At 42.6% G+C, this 20,149-nt stretch overlaps 1 protein-coding gene across 1 annotated transcript; it reads right to left on the bottom strand.

Moving 5' to 3' along the window:
• Positions 1-5,151: 5,151 nt before the first annotated feature.
• On the bottom strand, positions 5,152-9,132 carry LOC306933149 (uncharacterized protein; the record flags this gene model as incomplete). The annotated part of the gene is made up of 15 exons (XM_079515210.1): positions 9,040-9,132; positions 8,817-8,946; positions 8,592-8,666; positions 8,123-8,506; positions 7,917-8,018; positions 7,590-7,822; positions 7,323-7,504; positions 7,108-7,201; positions 6,855-6,981; positions 6,639-6,757; positions 6,261-6,378; positions 6,080-6,171; positions 5,849-5,966; positions 5,621-5,731; positions 5,152-5,168 (listed from the first exon to the last, which is right to left on the bottom strand). Exons 1-15 carry the CDS (start codon positions 9,127-9,129, stop codon positions 5,152-5,154), a joined length of 1,992 nt encoding a protein of 663 aa, XP_079371336.1. The 5' UTR covers positions 9,130-9,132.
• Positions 9,133-20,149: the final 11,017 nt, after the last annotated feature.

The following is a 20,149-nucleotide window of genomic DNA, read 5'->3' as shown; positions in this document are numbered from 1 at the left end:
AGTGTATTTAGAGGAATCCTTAAAAAATTGAGTCTCTACGACACTTCTAACTATCAAAGGTCACGCCCGTGACCCCTGTGCGGCGTCGAGCCCCTTTTAAGCTATGGTCGACAGGGAAAAAACAAATGTTCTAAAACAAAGGGTGTTTATCCATGTCTGAAGCACGGGGAATCCAATGGAATTGGTTTCAAGTCTCTACGACACTTCTAAATATTTTAGATATTTTTTTAGACACGTTTTTTGGACCCCACAAACACAATTTTTTTTTTTTTTTTACAAAAACTACTTAGTCTGACTCACTTTTTCACGCTGGATTTAATGGAATTGGTCCCGTGGAAAAATAAATTGTTGTTATTTTTCTAGCCTCTCTAAGGCCTCTAAGTCAAAATCCATTGGATATTAGAGGCCCATCTTTTAGTATGTTATATAGCTTGTCAGGACGAACAATCTGATATGTGTTTCTCCAAACACGGTCATGTGGTTCAGAAAACTAGGGTTAGACTTTGACGCGCGATAGCTCCTCCCACAAAGGTCGAAAATGGGCGTGCTTTACATCCACGCATAGCTATCAATCTGACGAACGCGCCAATATGTGTCTCCCCGCGCACGGACGTGTGGTTCTCAAAATTAGGATTAGCATTTCATCATTCAATACACTGTAAGGTTTATCATGTCTCTAAGGCTTGTGGATTACAGGTCAGAGTTGGACTCTTGCTACGGGTGTCGCACGAGAATGGCGGACCTATCGGAGCGTAGATCTTGGAGAGCTGTACGCGCCCATGTGAATTACTTGGCTGACGGACCTATTGTTCCCGAGCTATCGCGCGTTGAAAACGAACCCTAACGCTAGCCAATTAAGAGAACCGTAAGTCTGTGTGCTGGGAAACACCGTCGAAGGCCGGTGGGGGCAATTCCTGCTAGGACTGGCAGGTAGGGCACAGGGGTCGGCTTCAGGCAGCCAGTTAGGATCCGAAGAGCATTATTGATGACAGGGTCAACCTTCCTCACGTGTGGGGTGTACAGTACACTACAGAGGCTCTATACATCTACGGCATAGGCGACAACCTCAGTCCTCTTGGCATTCAGCCGGATGGTGTACAGTACAGGACTGTTCAGTACAGTGCTAAACTGAGGAATCCTTGTTGTTCCCTTCCTTACACTCCTCTACACCCAGCAGCACAATATTGTGGCCTTGCTATGCATCCCATCTGTAATACTTTATAAATATACCCCTAATGCATTCAATGCGTTCAATCCCCGGCCGGGTCATACCAAAGACCCAGTGCCTCCCTGCTTGGCACTCAGCATCAAGGGTTGGATTGGGGGTAAGTCCCTGTGACATACTAGTGTCATGTCCAGGGGGTGTACATCAAGCTGCCTCACGCTACAGAAACAGGAGATAGGCTCCTGCCCTATGGGCCTCATGGCTCATCAAGGCTACTTACTTATATTTATACTCATAATGCTTTATAACTATAATAAATAATTCTAAAGCATTTTATAATGACTTAAGATCATCACATATCATTATTATTACTGGTCACTCGCACTAAATTTCATTATTCATAGTTGTAATACATATTATAAACATTTATAAAGCTTTATAATCACTGTTATAATGCATATAGGGTGACTGCAGAGTTCAAAAGTTCATTACAATATCTATGACAACCTAGCATCCACAACATCCAACATCAAAATCATTATACAATTGCATATGGTAACTTGCAATGGGCCTCGATTTAGAAGAGAAGCAACAGTGCCCATGTACTTGTCTTACTTCAGTAGAGAGCAGTGGTCATCAAAGGTTCTTAATGGCCTTAAATTGTCACTTTAGAGATGTGCAGCCTATACACATGTACTGTATGTTGAGAGAGAAAACCATGCCATTTTTTCCAAGACATTCTGCATGCAGCAGCATCCACTCTTAAATCCCTAGACTCTGTTTATCGATTCGATTTATTACAGGTGATAGCTATGGTACTCACCATTGTATCTTATATACCAAGGTTGGATGGTCCTCCCTGACAGAGAGACGATAACTGCATTGGCACCTGTTCTTGTATAAAGTCATGCTTGGAGATTGTCCTAAATACATCATTTCTGAAATGGGACTGTGAACCCTATCACACCAGATCAAGAAATGTCCCCAAATTCAAGTACCGAAAGTTAACTCTGAACTTGGTAGATCTGCTTTTGGCCTCTGTGGCCCTAATACATGGAATCACCTGCAAACTACATTACAATTGACCACATTGGTACCCCTGGGTCGTTTTAAAACCTTGGTGAGCATACTAGCATACTATTACTCGACACTGAGAAAGATCACACCCGTGTGAAGTAAGTGGTGCAACTCCGTGTGGGGTGGGGGGAGTTCCAGACAAACAGGAACGCACCCAGGGTGAGGGTGACAGAGTTACCGTGTGGGGGTCTCTCTACTGTACCCACTACTGTACTGGCACACCTGAAATCACCATATATACAGTTAATATGTGCGTGTGTGTTTGTGCGCATGTTAGGTTGCGCACAGGTGGTGAAAAAAAACCCATGCTGTTTTCATGCTCAGACGCACCCAGGCAGGCAGGCACCCACACACACTCACTTAAGGAAGTGGTTTGCACCACTAATGAGTTAAATTACTGTAATCGAGAATAAAAAAAAACTTGAATGAATTAATGAATTTTATGGCCAAAAACAGACAACTCAGCTATGTTGCAAAACAAGGAGTTTTCAGTACAATAAAACATTGAGAACCCATTGGAGAAGAACGCTATTAAGAACATCTAAAGTTACATCAATATTAAAAATGCAGATTACAAAAACACAGAAAATAGATGGACATATGTATGTTACTGTTGTCGCAAAAATAGCCGATCTACAAGCTCAAAACGTGACATTGTGACGCGTTTTGAGCTTGTAGATCATCTATTTTTACTATATTTGAATTGAAATCCTGAAAAGTAAAAGCTAATACATTGGACATGAAGACAATGTATTACTAGTCATTAAGCTACTAATTTATAGATTGAAGTATTTAGTAGGATTTCAAAGTCAAGAAATTACAAATAGGTTATTAAAAAGCAAGGCAGTTTTATTTGTATAGCACATTTCAACAAGGGAATTCAACATGCTTTACACAGATCAACAAGCAAAGGTAGTACTATTGATGCTCCAAATGAGTCAAGGATGCATTTTTCCCTGTATAATAGGCCTACAAATAGCCATCTCCTTTTTAAAAAGGTAAATAAATGTAATAGCTCTACAATAATGAAATTACGACCGATATCCGAGCTACGATTAATCACAGGGTCATATTTGCCGATACAGATTCTGACTGATTCCGATAATATACAGAATACCACAATGGAAACAAGCCATGGCCCTATAGGGGCTTAGCCCAAAGCCTGTTAAGTATTCAATCAATAAATATACAGTGAGGACCTTTAGTCGTAGGCTCACCTTCCATCCGAGAATGAACACAGAGCAGTATACACTCTCCTTTCTGCCTGCTTATGGTCCTGTGTCTGAAGTCTATGGTCTTGTTGTGATTATGTCCAGTTGTGTCCAATGTGTTTTTCTGTTGTTTATTTTTTACATTTTACATTATGCTGCTGTTTGTATTGTAGAGAGATTTGTATTGTAGAGACAGGCCTAAACATTCTCCCCCTCCTCCCCCCACACAGGAACAGTTGACATAATAATGTCAAAACTGTAATAATTTTGGAAATATTAAAATTTGAAATTGACATTATGCTGAACGAATGCAACGGGAGCACGTCTGACCCAACACTGCAGCAAATCGCCAAAAACAGCAAGCATAAATGAAAACTGAACTGACATGTGTAGATCGGAGATCCATCTGCATCTATGAGGAAAAGGGGGTATATTCAAACGTGTTGAACGTTTTCGAAACCTTGCATGGTTTCCTCCGGCATCGGTGTATAAATGTGTGTGTGAATGTAATGCACCTTGGATAAAGGCGCTATATAAGTACCATTTTAAAAATGAGACAGCCAAAAAGTAAAATTACATTTACAACAGGTCTTTCTGGAAAAACCTTCAAACACCGCTTCATGTCATTGCGCTTGTGTGTAGTGTACACAGTCCGTTCAGCGCAGGACGTTCCTGAGCCGTGCGCACGTTAGGGGTGCCCCCAGTCAAACAATACCGTGAAAAAAAGCAAATAAAATAATCCACTCCAAAAGGAGAAAAAAAGCAAATAAAATAATCCACTGGTCAACCTTGTATACATCCCAGGCAATATGTAGTCTCATATCGCAGTGTCCTCCTCGTCGTCGTCATCGTCCGAGCTTTCTGGTTGACACTCTCTTTCCTCCTCCATCTCTGCCTCCTGTTCTTCCAACAGTTGGAGACTTGGCCCCAGAATGGCCTTGTAGGCTCTCCCTGCAATCTGCTGCTTGAGTTTAAGGTCCTCCAATCTTCTCTTGAGCAGACAGATTAGGCCCCTCGAACCCTCCTCGGTCAATACATTTGGAAAAGCTAGAATATATACACAAGAACATTAATGGAATTCAATTCAAACCACACATGTTAAAATGAACGGTAACGAAAAACATGTCTCTCACTTGGACAATTTCATAAAAAGACAGATGGAGTTGTACTTACTTCCCGTCTGTGACAAGACAGTTCCCATCTGTGTTTGCACTTTTGCTACAGAGTCCTTTAAGAAGGCACAGTGTTGCATCATCTCCTTTACCAGAATCTGCTTTTCCTCTGCCAGTCGTGACAGAAGCATCACCTGGTCAAAAAGCTGTTTCTTACAGAGGATGTTGACACCATCTGTGATGATATGAAAACATTGAATTATTAATTATAAATAAATACAAAAAGTCATCTCAAACGAGCTCACAAAGTCTAATAGAGATACCGGTATTATAATAAACACCTGTGTTCTGTTCCTGCCATGGCCATATCATGCTCTCCACAGCTTTGTTGGACAGTTTCTGCACAACAGTGCTTATATCCACAGGGGTTGCATCAGGTTGTTGGTTGTACCTATAATGTAAAATATTAATACCAGGCAGGGTGAAGTGTTGAGAATGAAGATTAAGCCAGAACAGCATACAGATCAACAAGCCTCCTGGCCTGTTCCCCAAACCCAATCTAATGTGCTATACTGTAAATACCTGGTCATAAAAGGATATATTCTAAAGATGAGACAAATACACTTCGCTGACAGAGTGATAGTAAGCATGGAGGACCACTGTGGTCTAGTCAGCAAGCTCTCTCACCAATGTGCCATTTCAGACTGGACTATTGAATGGAAGGCAGAGAAATACACCAATATATTTGGCAATCGATTTAGGATTCGAAAATATCTATTACATACCTCTGGACATCATCCAACAAGCGTTTCTTCTCCTGGCCAATCTTCTGGGTGATTTTCTGACGCCTTTTGTTGCGATCTGCAAAATAGTATTACAAAAAGCTGTGATTTGGGCTCTGTCCAGTAAATGAGTGAAATGTATTATGTATAGTTATAGTTTTACAGGCAATGTAAGTTTTGCCCTCTTGATTAATTGGTTTGCAATTTAATTGCTGTGTAACGAACAAAACTGACATACTGCAAGAGCCAGCAAAATAATTTCACAATACATACCATTCTGTCTGTAGAGGTAGTGTTTCTTCTGACAGATGCTCACAAAAAGCGAGTCAATGGAGAGCTGCAAACAATGCATCTCTGATGACACAGAACTGGCTGCTGCACTTCCTAAGAAACAAAAAAGTGTTCACACAAGTTCTAAAAATGTACTCATTGTCAGCCGTCAGATTGATTCTTCCCCACACACATTGATGCGTGTTGTCCATGTGAGGACATTGTTCTTACCGGTACTGGCCCACTGCTTCACATCAATGACCCACTGTTGCAGCATGTCATCTGTGCACTTAAACTGTTCCTGCAGCTTCCCGAGTCCCTCCGTTACCTCCAAAGTCTTCTCGACAGTCTGCAAAATTGCAATACAGAACACTGTAATTTACAAATGTGTTCATGAAATAGCATTTGAAGTTGAATCATGATCAGAGTTACACATTACGTTTTTTTAACAAAAGAACATACCTTTTTGTATCTGGAAGACAAAGCGGAGTGTAGGCCAATGGCTTTACGGAGATTCCACCCCATGGCATGGACCGCAAGCATGTCAGTTCTTACTGTAACACAAATCCAAATAAGATTGTTGAAAATGTTTAGTGTACCTTTGCAGGCTAAAAGTAGCAGGGGGTTAAATAAGCTTACAAACCTGACTTCATCATATACTTGGTGGTCAGGGCACATCTGGACAGGAAACTGTTGACCTGCTCAACCTCTTCACCGAGAGTGGTCCCAACTCCCTCCTGGTTCCTCGCATTCCACTGGATCTATAGGAAGTATGAACAGTGTGGCCAGACGCATGGTCAATATTGATGCATAGCCATAGGTTACTATGGTTATATAGTTTGGGTCAGTTCAGACCATTGTTCTGTGGCTAACATTGCCATGCATTGTGACAATCTAATTTACATCATCAAGCAGTATGACGCATCACCTCGCATTTTGTAGTGTGTGCTTTAGCATGCATGACAGACAAGCACGGTTTCATGCTCAGAAGGGGTTGAAGATGGGCCAGGTTCTCCGACACCTTCGCCAGGTAAGGTACGTATCTGCAGGTCACATCCATGGCCAAGAATGTGGCACTCTTGTACTCTTGCTGGAGAAACATCGGGTAGGCAAAGATTTCTCCTCTGTACATATTCAGACCTTTGGAGGGGACGGGTGATTAGGAGCATATTATTGTGCTTTAGATAATCATGATATCTTTTTGTATGTTCAATTTATCATCAATACTAATACTAACCTCTAAGAAGGAATCCGTGCCTACAAACAGCAACTTCAATGCCTTCTTCGTCCAACCTGTTGGCCTGCTTGGACGTCTCCCTAGCAGCTCTCCAGTGCGAATTCCCACACGTCGCTTTTCCCGCAGTCTACCAAAGCACATAGTTAGAATATACAGTATTAATAGTTAGACAATAGATAGCAGGGCTCAATACTGAAACATACAGTCAAGACTTTTTTTTGGCTGAGCCATGTTTCACTTGTTTAAAACTTACACTTGTTACAACTCCTCTGACCTCCTCAACAAAAGTTGACACCTCAGAGTCTTTTGCCAAGAACAAGCCATCAAAGAACCCTGGCTCTTCACTCCTACATACACACATTTTCAAAACAAGGTCACAAAGTAACAGTTATTACATTCAACAGCTGAAGTGTCATCTTAAATAAATAAAAAACATTACGATAGTGTTTATAGGAAAGACAAACTAACTGTTTTTTTTGCTGGAACCTGTACAGTTTTCTGTTGCCATCAACTGAAACAGCCAGCATGTCCGGGGTGCAAGCAGGACAGACAAAGCGTTGTTCATCTCCGTGAAGCTGGTTCTCAACAGACTTGCAGTACATATACTGCAGAAAGCTTGTCTGAAAAGAACCTGCATTCACTTTGCCAGTCTGAAAAGATATAATAATTAATATGACTGCTACATAAATAAAATTAAATAAACTGGCTTAACGACATGACAAACTAATTACTCACTCTTCCAAACTGCTTTGTCCTCTGGTCCAACATGGTTGTGAAGGCTTGTCTAGACAACGCTGGAGCTGATGTCTTCATTGCCTCAAAGGAGTGGAAGACATCCTGGTGGAACAGTGTCTGGGCTTGCATGGTTCCAGGCCAGTAGCCACTTCTGACAAAGTCCCTGACCTCCGGAGACCACTGCTTAGAGCACTGTTTGCACGACAGCACTGGGAGGCGAAGATCATAGCGGCCTGAGAGTAAATGAGACATAGCAAGGAACTTAAGTAATGTCTATTAAACACATACGGTGTGTGCATCTACATAGATGAAGACTTAAATTCCTACCATTTATGGAAACCAGTATGATGGCTCTACCAGCTGAGACTGAAACATCAAACGTGTCACAGGTGCATATCTTTCCAGGATATGCTGTTGGCAGCAAACAATCTGAAGGGGCAAAGGACAATCAGGATGAAATGTTTGGGTTGTGTGAAGGTACTGGGATAACAGGTTATAATGAGCCAATGTTGTCTGTTAATTGAAAAAGAGACCTTGTTCACAGATGATGTATTTCCCATCACTGAGATTCACCGACTCTGTTGGGGGAATGTATTTATAATAACCACACATGGTGGTTTGCCTATTGTGCAGAGTGTGACGTTCATGTACCAAACGATCACACTCTGCACAAAACGACTCTGAAGGCATACATTCCCCACAACGGATGACAGCTTCTCTCAAGTGACAGTGTTGACACGTCCTCTCCACGATGTTCTCCGCTGACAACACGTTGTCCACATTGTGGTCTCTTGCCTGTTGCCAGCCTAGTTGGACATCTTTCTGCCTTTGACTCCAAGTGTGAGACTGTGTTGGCTGCTCTACACAATCATACGCAGTGTCCTGAAGAAGCTCTTCGAGCATCTGCCTATTAAAATCTTCAGGGAGAGAAACACAAGAAAAATAAAACATCACTGCCATAGTCTTCTTTGAGGAATTTATTTTAAGTACATTTATACTTACCAGGTTCTTGGTAACCGAGCCATGGTGTTGACACAGATGGTGTAGTGGACGTAGATGGTGTAGTGGATGTACCAACTGGAGAAACAGCAACCACATTAGACCAAATATGTTCAAACTCTTTGCCAGCATAAATCAAAACAATAACAGACACTATCAAATGATTACCCTATACATACTCCAACCACTTCAATCCATCAAAATCACTCTCCATAGATGGAGACTAACCATAAGATGAAGCCTTTCTCCTGCGTTTGCTGGTTTTTACACGAATCCCATCAGCATCCCTCATCGACCAGCTAACTTCAGGCTTCTGAGTTGTCGCTGTAGCTTGGCTGGTAGCTTGGCCTTTAGCTCTCTATACGGAGATGTCATGAAATGTAGAGAAATGGGCATCAACTAACTGGAGTTAAAATTATTTCACATGCATGTACAACGAGAATGTACTTACCTCCGTCTCAACAAACGCATCCGCAACCTCAGCAAGCGCTTCCAGTCTCTCCTTGGCGGACAATGGCTCGCTCTTTCTGCGTGTCGACATTTTACTGAAACAAAAATATTGGGAACAGTCAGCAACCAAACAGATATAAATACACAGACAAAACATGTGAAATTTCTCTCGTTTGTTTTGTCCACTCCCTATGGAGCATTTATGGATATGGGCCTTAACAGGACCTTATTACCTACAAATGTCTGTACAGGGACCTAAATTGATAGCAGTCAGGAGGATGAGGCTAGTCATCGAGACAGAACTCCCTGGAAAAAAGCTTGTGCTGTGGTAACCAACACAAAGCTGGCATCAATCAGTAGGACATCACATTCTCAGAAGTTGAAGCCGTTTTAAAGGACCCACTTTTAGGCCAGTGCAACAGAGCATGCTTGCACTGGCCTTCCTTTTAGTCCCCTTCAGCCTATCCCAGTGTTGATTGTCAATTTAGTATAGGCCCTACCTGTGTGTGCCATCTGTTATCCCTGTGTCTATTTAAACCCCGCATTTGCATTGTATTCTTGTTGGTTTCTAGCTCCCTGGTGAGTGAGTCTGTCCTGTATTCGGAAAGTCCTGTTATTTACCCGTTTTCCCATTTATGGAAGTTCCTGTGTTTTGTTAAGACATCCTTCTAAGTTTACTTGTTCTGCCTGCTGTCGCTTTTGGGTCCAACATACTCATTCGTAACAGATAAAGCCCTTTGAATGAAGGTGTGTGTGTGCGTGTGCGTGCGTTTTCCATATTTCTCCTTACCTTAATTCTCTTCCCTTCCCTTCCCTTCCCTTCTCTTCTCTTCTCTTCTCTTCTCTTCTCCTCCTCCTCCTCCTCTTCTTTTCTTCTCTTCTCTTCTCTTCTCTTCTCTTCTCTTCTCTTCTGTGAAAATGAACGGTAGATATATTGGGAACAGTCAGTATAAATACACAGACAAAACATGTGAAATTTCTCTCGTTTGTTTTGTCCACTCCCTATGGAGCATTTATGGATATGGGCCTTAACAGGACCTTATTACCTACACATGTCTGTACAGGGACCTAAATTGATAGCAGTCAGGAGGATGAGGCTAGTCATCGAGACAGAACTCCCTGGAAAAAAGCTTGTGCTGTGGTAACCAACACAAAGCTGGCATCAATCAGTAGGACATCCCAGACTTACCTCTGGAATCTGGACGTAGACAGATGCTGGTGTGGGAAGCACTAAGGAGATGGTCAGATGTCTGGAGAATTAGGATGACTGGAGACTCCAATGACGGGCTTGTCTGGAAAGAAGACACACAGACACAGAATTACCATACATAACTACTACACCATACTGTATTCCTAACTACTCCAGCACGTAAATGCAGAGCTAACCATGCTCATGAACACAGCAGAAAACAGCTTTTACCATGTATTTTTCTACCTCTATTGCCAACTTTATTCTATTGTATTTGTTTTAATACAATGACTCTTTAGATTTACCATAAGCAATGTCAACATACGGTAATACACCACATGCATAGAAACCGTAATCGAGGATCATAGCCTATAGGTAAACCAAGAACGTATCAGTACAAAGGTTGAATATAGATAATAATAAAAGTACATTGAAACTATAACCCGGGGCCTATAAATCCTATAGAGCCATAAGAGCCATGGCCTAATACGCAAGCAGCACCGTATAGCCTACACTATTGATTGATTGAAATATATATTAACAGTTTGCAGAATTACAGTACATTTCGAGCACAAACTCAATACAAAGACTGTTAACTGTGAGTGGACGACCCAATTAAGCATTACACTTGTTTACAAGAGGGTTCATCAAAACATTTAGAGACGTACAAATAGACACTTCTATATAGTCAAAGAACAGAACAGGAATTCATCATAAGGGAGGTAAAAATGCTAACAACAACAATAGCATGCTAACGAGCTCTGTAAATAGTAGTTAGTAGCTAGCTTAGCCTAATATTTAGACTCCCGTAGACGCATTCATCGATTCTGCTTGAAAACGAATATATTTAGAATACGAGTCTAAATCTTAGGCTAGCTAGCTACTAACTACTATTTACAGAGATCGTTAGCATGCTATTGTTGTTGTTAGCATTGCCTTTAACTATGGACCACTGCTAGCAGCTAACATGCTACTAACACTGAAAAAACATTTATACAGTTGTGATTTATAGCAACAAATCTTACCTTGGCTCGAATATTCACCTGTACAATAAACAGACTGGCTGGTAGTGGGTACTATAGGCTGTGGCTAGGCTAAGTAAGCAAAGTCTGAGGACAACCATTCACGACAACAAAAACAACGCAATGAATGTTATTATGCAAAAACATTAGGATTAGCCTGGCAGCAAAAACACTTCCGGTTCCGGTTCCGGTAAACATTTTTCTTTTAAATAAATACAATCCAGAGTGATTTACAGTAAGCAAGAACAACACCTGGTACATCTAATACATAGAAATAGTCATCAAACATCATCAGTAGCGATTAAAATATGATTTTATTGAGTATTGTTTAAAATATCGCAAACGTACGAGTCCAAATAGGTGATTATGCACGGGACCAGGGCACTTCCGGTCAAAAATAATATCAAAAAGAATTATTCTTATTAATGAATATAATAATAACACTCCATAGCGATTTGCAGTAAGCAAGAACAACACCTGGGACATCAAATACATAGAAATAGTCATCAATAAATCATCAGTAGCGAGATTTGATATTGTTTAATATCGCAAACGAATCGACACGAGCAATGTATAGAAGTGAACGGGGAGGAAATCTAGTAGATATACACGGATTGTCCTCGTGACGTCACCGACGAGAAACGTATAGAAGTGAACGGGGAGGAAATCAAGTAAATATACACGGAATGTCGGGGAATCTAGTGTCATATGCACGCATTTGCAGTGTGCCAATCCGTGCTATTTCACCGTATTTGGGGGAGACCGGGTTGAAATACTACAAATTGAGTAGAGCACTGCAGGGAGTTGAACCCCGTTCCGGTAAACCAGAAGTACCACATCAGTGCCTTAGTTTTTGTGTTGTCATTTACAGGTCCATTCGTTGAAATGTAAATTTTAACAGTAAAGTAATATATAAAGAAGAAAAACACAAAACTAACATTCAGTCAGACAACTCACGAATAGATTTAACCAATATTTATTAGAGAATGAGAAAACAAGTGTGCATACAATATTAGACTTGGCGTTCGGCTCTGCTGCATTTTCTCCCTGCTTGGCGCGATTAAACACCATCGTAAAACATTAAGAGCAGGGAGATAGATATACAATAAAACCCCCCAACACACATACGTTCGGTGAACTCTCACTGTCCATCCGGGCAGGTGACCCACTATGAATACACGGTGACGAAATACAAGCTATGCATTTCTGGAACCTGCACGGATATACTAACCCCCCAACATAGCAGAACCAAGAACGCCCTACGGGAAATCTCAACCGATATACATCCAGGCAGATGTCCCACTATGAATAGTGACGAAATGCAAGCTATGCATTTCTGGATCCTGCAAGGATATTCTAACTTTACAAGAGAGCTTCTATAAACGTGTAGCCATGGCTGCACGCCGCCGCCGTGAGGCAATTCCTCCAGAGCTACTGTAGAGGAATATCCTATCTAGTGAGAAAAACTGAGGGGAGAAGACTCAACCCAATAATGACCGAGCCGATATCCCATCCTTTCCCCCCAACACACGAAGACAACCACCTGGGATCGGCTGGGACATACTAACCTTAAACTTTAAGTGAAGAGAGGCCTTGCATGGCTTCCACTCGCCGTTAGGCCATTAGGAATATTCTACTGAACTGTTTTCACAGGGTTTACGTGTAGTGCAACGCCAACGTTCCTCTAATGCCAGTATGAGAAAACACCATCGGCCCGATTACTCCGACGTTCCTCTAACGCCACTATGAGGACACACCATCGGTTAGGCAGACGTTCCTTATGAGGAAACACCATCGGCCTAGGGGAATACTCAACCGATATATATCCTGGCAGATGTCCCACTAGAATAGTGATGAAATACAAGCTATGCATTTCTGGATCCTGCAAGGATATACTAATTTACGAGCTAAGTGTAGCCGTGACTGCACGCCGCAGCCGTGAGGCTTACCTGAACTATTTCACAGGGCTTACGTGTAGTGCGACCATTCACCGTTACACCAACGTGCCGATGGGCACGATGATCCTATTATGCCACTATAGAGGGACTTAACCATTACGCCAACGTTCCTCTATATGAGGAAACAACAATTACCATTATCTAATGCCACTATAGAGGAACATCTACTGAACCATTTTTAACATTAGCTTGTGACGTGCCACCAAGAACTTCCCCCAGCGACCACCGTATATGCAAGGTAATAAAGATTACCATTCCTGAACAAATACGGCACTGCAATCATTACATCCTGAATCAACAACTGAAAGCTCTCCCGATTAGATGCACGGGCAGCTGAGGACCATTGGCCTGGGTTTCGGTTGGCGACTGGCGCATCAGCATGGCAGTAGAATCAGGAGTAGCAAGGGAATGTGCTGGGAAGACCGATAGCCATGCCTTGAGCAGGGCTCACGCCACCTTGCGGAGTCCGGAATGCAGCCAAAAGCAGGTTGCCCAATGCAAAACTAAAAGACACAAGCAGAGACAGAGTTACTTATACTTCATCCTGACTGAATGATTTGAAGAGTGAATAGGGGATCCTAAGCACGGATCGGAAAACAGAGATCATGCTGAGGGTCAAAGATCAGCAGAAGAGACTTCCCGCACCTCACAAGCCCGATAAGCCATTTAAAGAGAGATACCAATATTTATAGAGAAAAGTCTTAGATCTTATTTCCTGAACTATTTAAACACCCAAGTGATAGAGGCCCTTATGAATTTACTTACATGAGCGGCATATGCTCTCATGAGGCCTTTGAGCAATTGATTTTGAGCTTTAAAGAAGTTAAAATAAGCTTAATATCATGCAGACGGCAGACCCAAGAAACTGTGCAAGACCACCCTCGTCCGGAACTAAGATGAGATACACTACTATGCCCCATACAAGCAATCTGTAATCATGCTGCAGAATCAACAGCACTGCAGCCTGCACATGGGTGATGGTGATGGACTTACTTCTTACTTGCATCCTACTATAAATGCGCCACGTCTCTGTGTGCGTGCGAGCGTGTGTGTGTGTGTGTGTGTGTGTGTGTGTGTGTGTGTGTGTGTGTGTGTGTGTGTGTGTGTGTGTGTACGGTTGTAATGCACGTAACTCGAGAACCGATTGCCCCACCGACGCACGTGTTCCACACCCCCACAGGAAGTGCAGTGCCCGGCATTGAGTCGGTCGGACCCACGGTTGTCCAGAACCACCACGAAAGCTCTGGTCAGGCTCTGCCAGTGGGCCTAATCAGCCTAAATTGATTACTTAATGCAGGAGGCAGCAAAATGTTGTGTTATTGAAAACAAGCACTTCCAAACTCTGACACTTAGAAAAATAATCAAATGCAGGGCATTTCTTGACAGAAAGTAGCTCATAACGTTTCTATAATGGATTTTTATTAAACAAAAACTTTGCAGATAGAAAGAGGACAATTCATGCTTTTCGTACAGCTGCAATGTTGGTGAGTTTAACATTGTTTAATGCAATCAGACAGGACTTTTCTGTTTGGATGAATGGGCTGTCAAGGCCAAGAAGTATTTTTTTGCCACTCAGTGGGCGTCCCGCATAACTTCCAGGTACGATGATGGAATACGAGACGGCTCGCCCCTTTTCCAACTCGCCCAAAGCGGCGAAGATCGGTCGCCTCAACAGGAAGAGTGGTCGCCCCAACGGGAAGAGCGGTCGCCCCAACGCGTGGAGAATTCGCCCCGAAAAGTCCGGAGAATTCGCCCCCAAAAGTCCGGAGAAGTCGCCCCAACAAAGAGAGAGAGAGATGTTTACATGTAGCTGTTATGTCTCACTGACAGCTGTTTGATTGTGCTGCGCTCTTGCATATTCCTGTGTTGTTTGTGGGGGGGGGATTATCTGGGATCGACTACTTCAGTCTTGACATACATGATGTGTGATGATGTTGCTTTGCCTTATTATTGACTCTGAGTTTTGAAAGTAAAGAAGAGTTGTGTTTAAGCTGTCATGGTCCACTGATTCACAATAGTAGCCTACTTTTAAACAGAGAGAGAGAGAGAGAGAGAGAGAGAGAGAGAGATTTTTACCTGTACTATATTTGTACATGTACTTTGAGATTTTTCCTGTACTTTTAAACAGAGAGAGAGAGGGGGGGGGGGATGTGTCTAGTTATAGTGAGAGTGGAGGGGGCCCAAGGGGGGTCATCAGCCTCTTTTGTTTGAGTGTGCTGGGTCGTTACTACAACAAGAACAACAACAACAGATCAACTGTAGGAATGTAACCATTTATTTGAGAGAAATAATATATACAGATGCCACTTTAAAAAATAGTTGAACAAAAAATATATATACAATGCTACTTCAATACTAGTAGCAAAATCTAGTGTCCCATAGGGTTAGTTTCAAAGTCCAGCAAAAAGGTAACGGAAATGGTCTTCAGTGTCACGTAGTGGTCACTGGGACAGTGACAGTGGGCACTGGGACATGCACTTTAGTTGCCCTCCTCAGCAACTGTGGAACGGTTAAGTTGCCCCTTTCAAAGTCCTTCCATAACTGGGCAAGGTTGGACTCTGTCTGCCTAGTGTTCCTTCGCATGTTTCTTGATAAATGCATTTTATATATGTGATGTATTCCCATACTTTTGTTCTTGCCTAATGTAAGTCGCTCTGGATTAAGAGCGTCTGCTAAATGCCTAAATTGTAAATTGTTATATGCAGTTGATAGTTGATCAAGAGAGCTTCCTTGTGCAGCAAAGACATCAGTGTATAACTATAGGCCTATATTATTATGTTATTATTATTACCATGACATGCAACATAAACATGAGTGCATATGGCTAGTAGTAGTAGACGATTATGAAAGTCTGTGAAAGATTCCATGTAAATTGCACGCTGCCTTCATGATTTGAGTCATTTTCAAAAATCCACCTGGCACTGTAAGTCTGTGAAAGATTTCACAGGCTCCAAGTCCCCAGCTAAATATTTAACTCTAACGTTTTTTAAACAATGAAATAAGCAACTCCATACCATGACATGCAAAAACTAATGTTACTGGATAACATTATGTAAACATGAGTGCATATGGCTGTGGCCCAAGTTTAACATAATGGTAGTACAACAACAACTAATTTCAGTAATGGAGCAATGGAACACCTTGGAATTTCAAGTACTGTACTTGGAATGGAATTTCCAGAACAATGGAGGGGAGTAAGCCATTCATTATCCATGCATAATTTTCATTTGACCAACAACAAACTGGTTCTAACTGGTTCTAAATGTTCTCCTTTGACAAACAATGTTCTAATAAAGGTAAAATAAACATGAAATAAACACGGGCGAGATATCCGTGCGTTGGGGCGAGATATCCACGCGGTGGGGCGAGCTGTCCACACTATGGGGGCGGGCTCTCCACGACTCGGGGCGAGCCGTCATCACTTTTCGAAATTCTGTGGCGAGCCGTCTTCACTTTTCGAAATTCTGTGGCGAGCCGTCTTCACTTTTCGCGAGGGCGAGTTGGAAAAGGGGCGAGTCGACCTGGTACCCATACACCGATTGCGGCGGAAGCCATGCAAGCTACCAACCAGCACATCGGGAGCAATTTGGGGTTCAGAATCTTGCCCAAGGACACTTCGACATGTAGACAGGCGGAGCCGGGATTCGAACCGCCGACCCATGGATCATTGGACGACCTGCTCTACCTCCTGAGCCACAGTCGCCACGCCAATTTAACCTATAGCCTACAAAATAATACATCAATAAGCTCACAGCATGTCACAATTGTAACTTTTTAAGTGTATTCAAGGTGTATTAAAAATATGTATGCATGTTTAAGTGTATCAATGCCTACAATGTGTTAGCAATCTGACAATGTGGTAATTGTTCATGTGGGGGTTGCCCAGTTAGGACTCACCATTATTCAGTATTGCCCTTTGTGAGGATAAGCAACGCCCGTGGCGTAGGGTACATACCAAAATATAAGGAACATGATATGAGTGTAAATGTTAGCCTACTTGAACTATTGCTACATTGAACACGGCAGGTCTTAAAGGTTCAGGACACCCTCTCCCCCTGGGAAATTAAGAAATAAAAAGAAAGTAAAATGTAGACGTTCTGAGTGACACCCACAGCTGCATGCAACCATGCGCACTCAAATTTACAACAAGCATGGGACAATAAGGCTTGCAAACCTCGCACCTGTAGTAGCCTATGCCAATTCGGGGGCGGCGCCATCTTGAACAAAACTTACAGTCAAGGGGTTTTATTCCTGTACAAATAAAAATAATGAAAATAAATAATAAACTAATCAAATACCCCTGAAGAAAATGTATGTACCCTGGTATAAAATGCCAAATGCTCTAACTGGGGGAAATAAAATCAAGGTCTCCAAGTGATAAAAGCAAAAAGACGTGTCGTGTATTATGGTCACGAAACACCACGAATTACTTAACCAAAACGGGAGAGCAAGATAATTGTGTGAGACACGGCAGACAGCAGATTAGATGTTCCTCAGAGATGTTTTATTTCCGCAACACAGCATAGCATAGCATAGCATAGGCCTGGCTGGCCTTGACCAGCCACCACCAGGTAGTGACTGGCCAACTGACTGATGGTTACATTCAATTGCATGACATTAAGTACAGTTTCCACAATACACATAGCTCCAGACAGCTGGCATTTGGCCACCCCCCTAGATAGTTAGAGACCCTTTGATCAATCAGTCTGTTCCTTCATGTCAACAAACTCCTTTTGTCATACGAATAGCACAGGAAGGCCATAGCAAATGGCCAGGCCCTCACCACATGGGATCGGGTGTGTGGGAAAGACAGTCACAGAACTATACCTACTGAATAAACAGGATCACCCATATGCTATGAGCACAGTAGCACACATTATGGATAGAATTATGATTTCCAGATTCCACATAACCCCCCTTATGACATATATGTCATATAAAAAAATATGGAACCATAATTCTATCCATAATGTGTGCTACTGTGCTCATAGCATATGGGTGATCCTGTTTATTCAGTAGGTATAGTTCTGTGACTGTCTTTCCCACACACCCGATCCCATGTGGTGAGGGCCTGGCCATTTGCTATGGCCTTCCTGTGCTATTCGTATGACAAAAGGAGTTTGTTGACATGAAGGAACAGACTGATTGATCAAAGGGTCTCTAACTATCTAGGGGGGTGGCCAAATGCCAGCTGTCTGGAGCTATGTGTATTGTGGAAACTGTACTTAATGTCATGCAATTGAATGTAACCAGTTCAGTCAGTTGGCCAGTCACTACCTGGTGGTGGCTGGTCAAGGCCAGCCAGGCCTATGCTATGCTATGCTGTGTTGCGGAAATAAAACATCTCTGAGGAACATCTAATCTGCTGTCTGCCGTGTCTCACACAATTATCTTGCTCTCCCGTTTTGGTTAAGTAATTCGTGGTGTTTCGTGACCATAATACACGACATGTGGTGCGACGAAACCGGTGTCTTTGGTGCTTCCAGCGCCAGGCAGGAGAGAGCCGGCGGGGACTTTTGGATACTTCAGTCTAATTTTGGCGGTTGGTGGTTTAGTTTGATTTTTTCGGCGACACGGCGTTCGTCTCGAAGGTGGGGGACGGCGGCGCAAGCGGTGCGCTCCGGGTCTCTGGTGATCAGCGGCCTGGACTCGGCGATCGACAGGGGGTGAGGCCCTCTACAGCGCGTCGACGGGGGACAGCTTCTCTTCACGTCTCGGCGGGGCGGCGGACCCGACCGGGGTCCAGGAGGAGTCTCTACACGGCCTTCACCAAGCAGCGGACCGAGGGCGTTCATCAGCGGTCCATGCACCGGGAGAGGGGGGAGCGATCAGCGCATGTTTCATTTCGTCAGCGGAGGTGGTCACGGACGGACCGCGGTTTCATTTCATTCTTCAGAAACAGCGGATCTGCGAGCTCGTTTTGCGGCGTTTCTTTGTTTCGATGAGGCCTGTAGCTACACGTGCGTTCATGTTTTTCTTTCCAGTCATTTATGTGATATTTCATATTCATATAATGTCTGGAGGGGGGAGTATGGTGCTGTGTTGGATGGGACAATGGAAGCAGGGCGACGTGCGGCGCGAGTTCAACAGCAACTTTCATGCAGCTTCTGTTTGACTCGATCGCATGGCTGTAAAACACATGAGGTGAGAACAATGAAAAATGCGACATTATAAGAAGTTTATTAATAACAGATGGAGAGATTCATTTAGTCTTTATCTGTGTTCAAAAAGTGTGTCTAAATGTGAGTCTATTCAGCGTATATATAGGCATATGCTGATGTTTGTGTGTTTTGTCGGAGTTAAAATTAGTTAAGAAGAAGTTGATTCAAGAAATAGAGCCTAAGGGAGATTTGGATCTGAGTAGAAATATTAACCGGAGTAAAATTAGTTAGATGTTTCTTTGTCAGGCGAAAGACAGTGCTCCTGTCGTACGCATAAGTGTTAATCGTCCTAATTGTGCATAAAGTTCTTAGTTTTGTTCGAATAAATTTAGTTTGCAATATAGTCAACTAAAGGCAGTTAGGGTGCCACGACGTGCAAGATTTATTTTGTTATTATTGAGAGAACTTTTGCCTTTAAACGTGAGGGAGTTAGCGTTCATCAAGTAGTTACTTGAAATGTTAGGGTCAGGATAAGTAACGTAACCCGATAGTACCCTGGTTAAGTTGAACTGTGACTTGTTAGTCTGAAGCAGGAGGTGGCCTCTGGCTAGGATCGTATTGGCATCGGACTTATTTTGCCTCACTCCCTTCCCCGCATCGCGCTTACCAAGCCTTTGGAGGAGAAGTTTCAAAATATGAATGAATTTATCAAACATGTCCGAAAAACTTATTTGAAAATGAATGTTATGACTGTGTTTTACTCTTAATATCATATTAAACTGGGTGTTTAGTTATTAAGATTGAAGGCCAATAATTATTCCAAACAAAAATGGGAGTTTCA

This window comes from Electrona antarctica, assembly GCF_951216825.1.
Source record: "Electrona antarctica genome assembly, chromosome: 2".
Lineage (NCBI taxonomy): Eukaryota > Metazoa > Chordata > Actinopteri > Myctophiformes > Myctophidae > Electrona > Electrona antarctica.
This window is presented reverse-complemented; position numbering and strand designations above follow the sequence as displayed.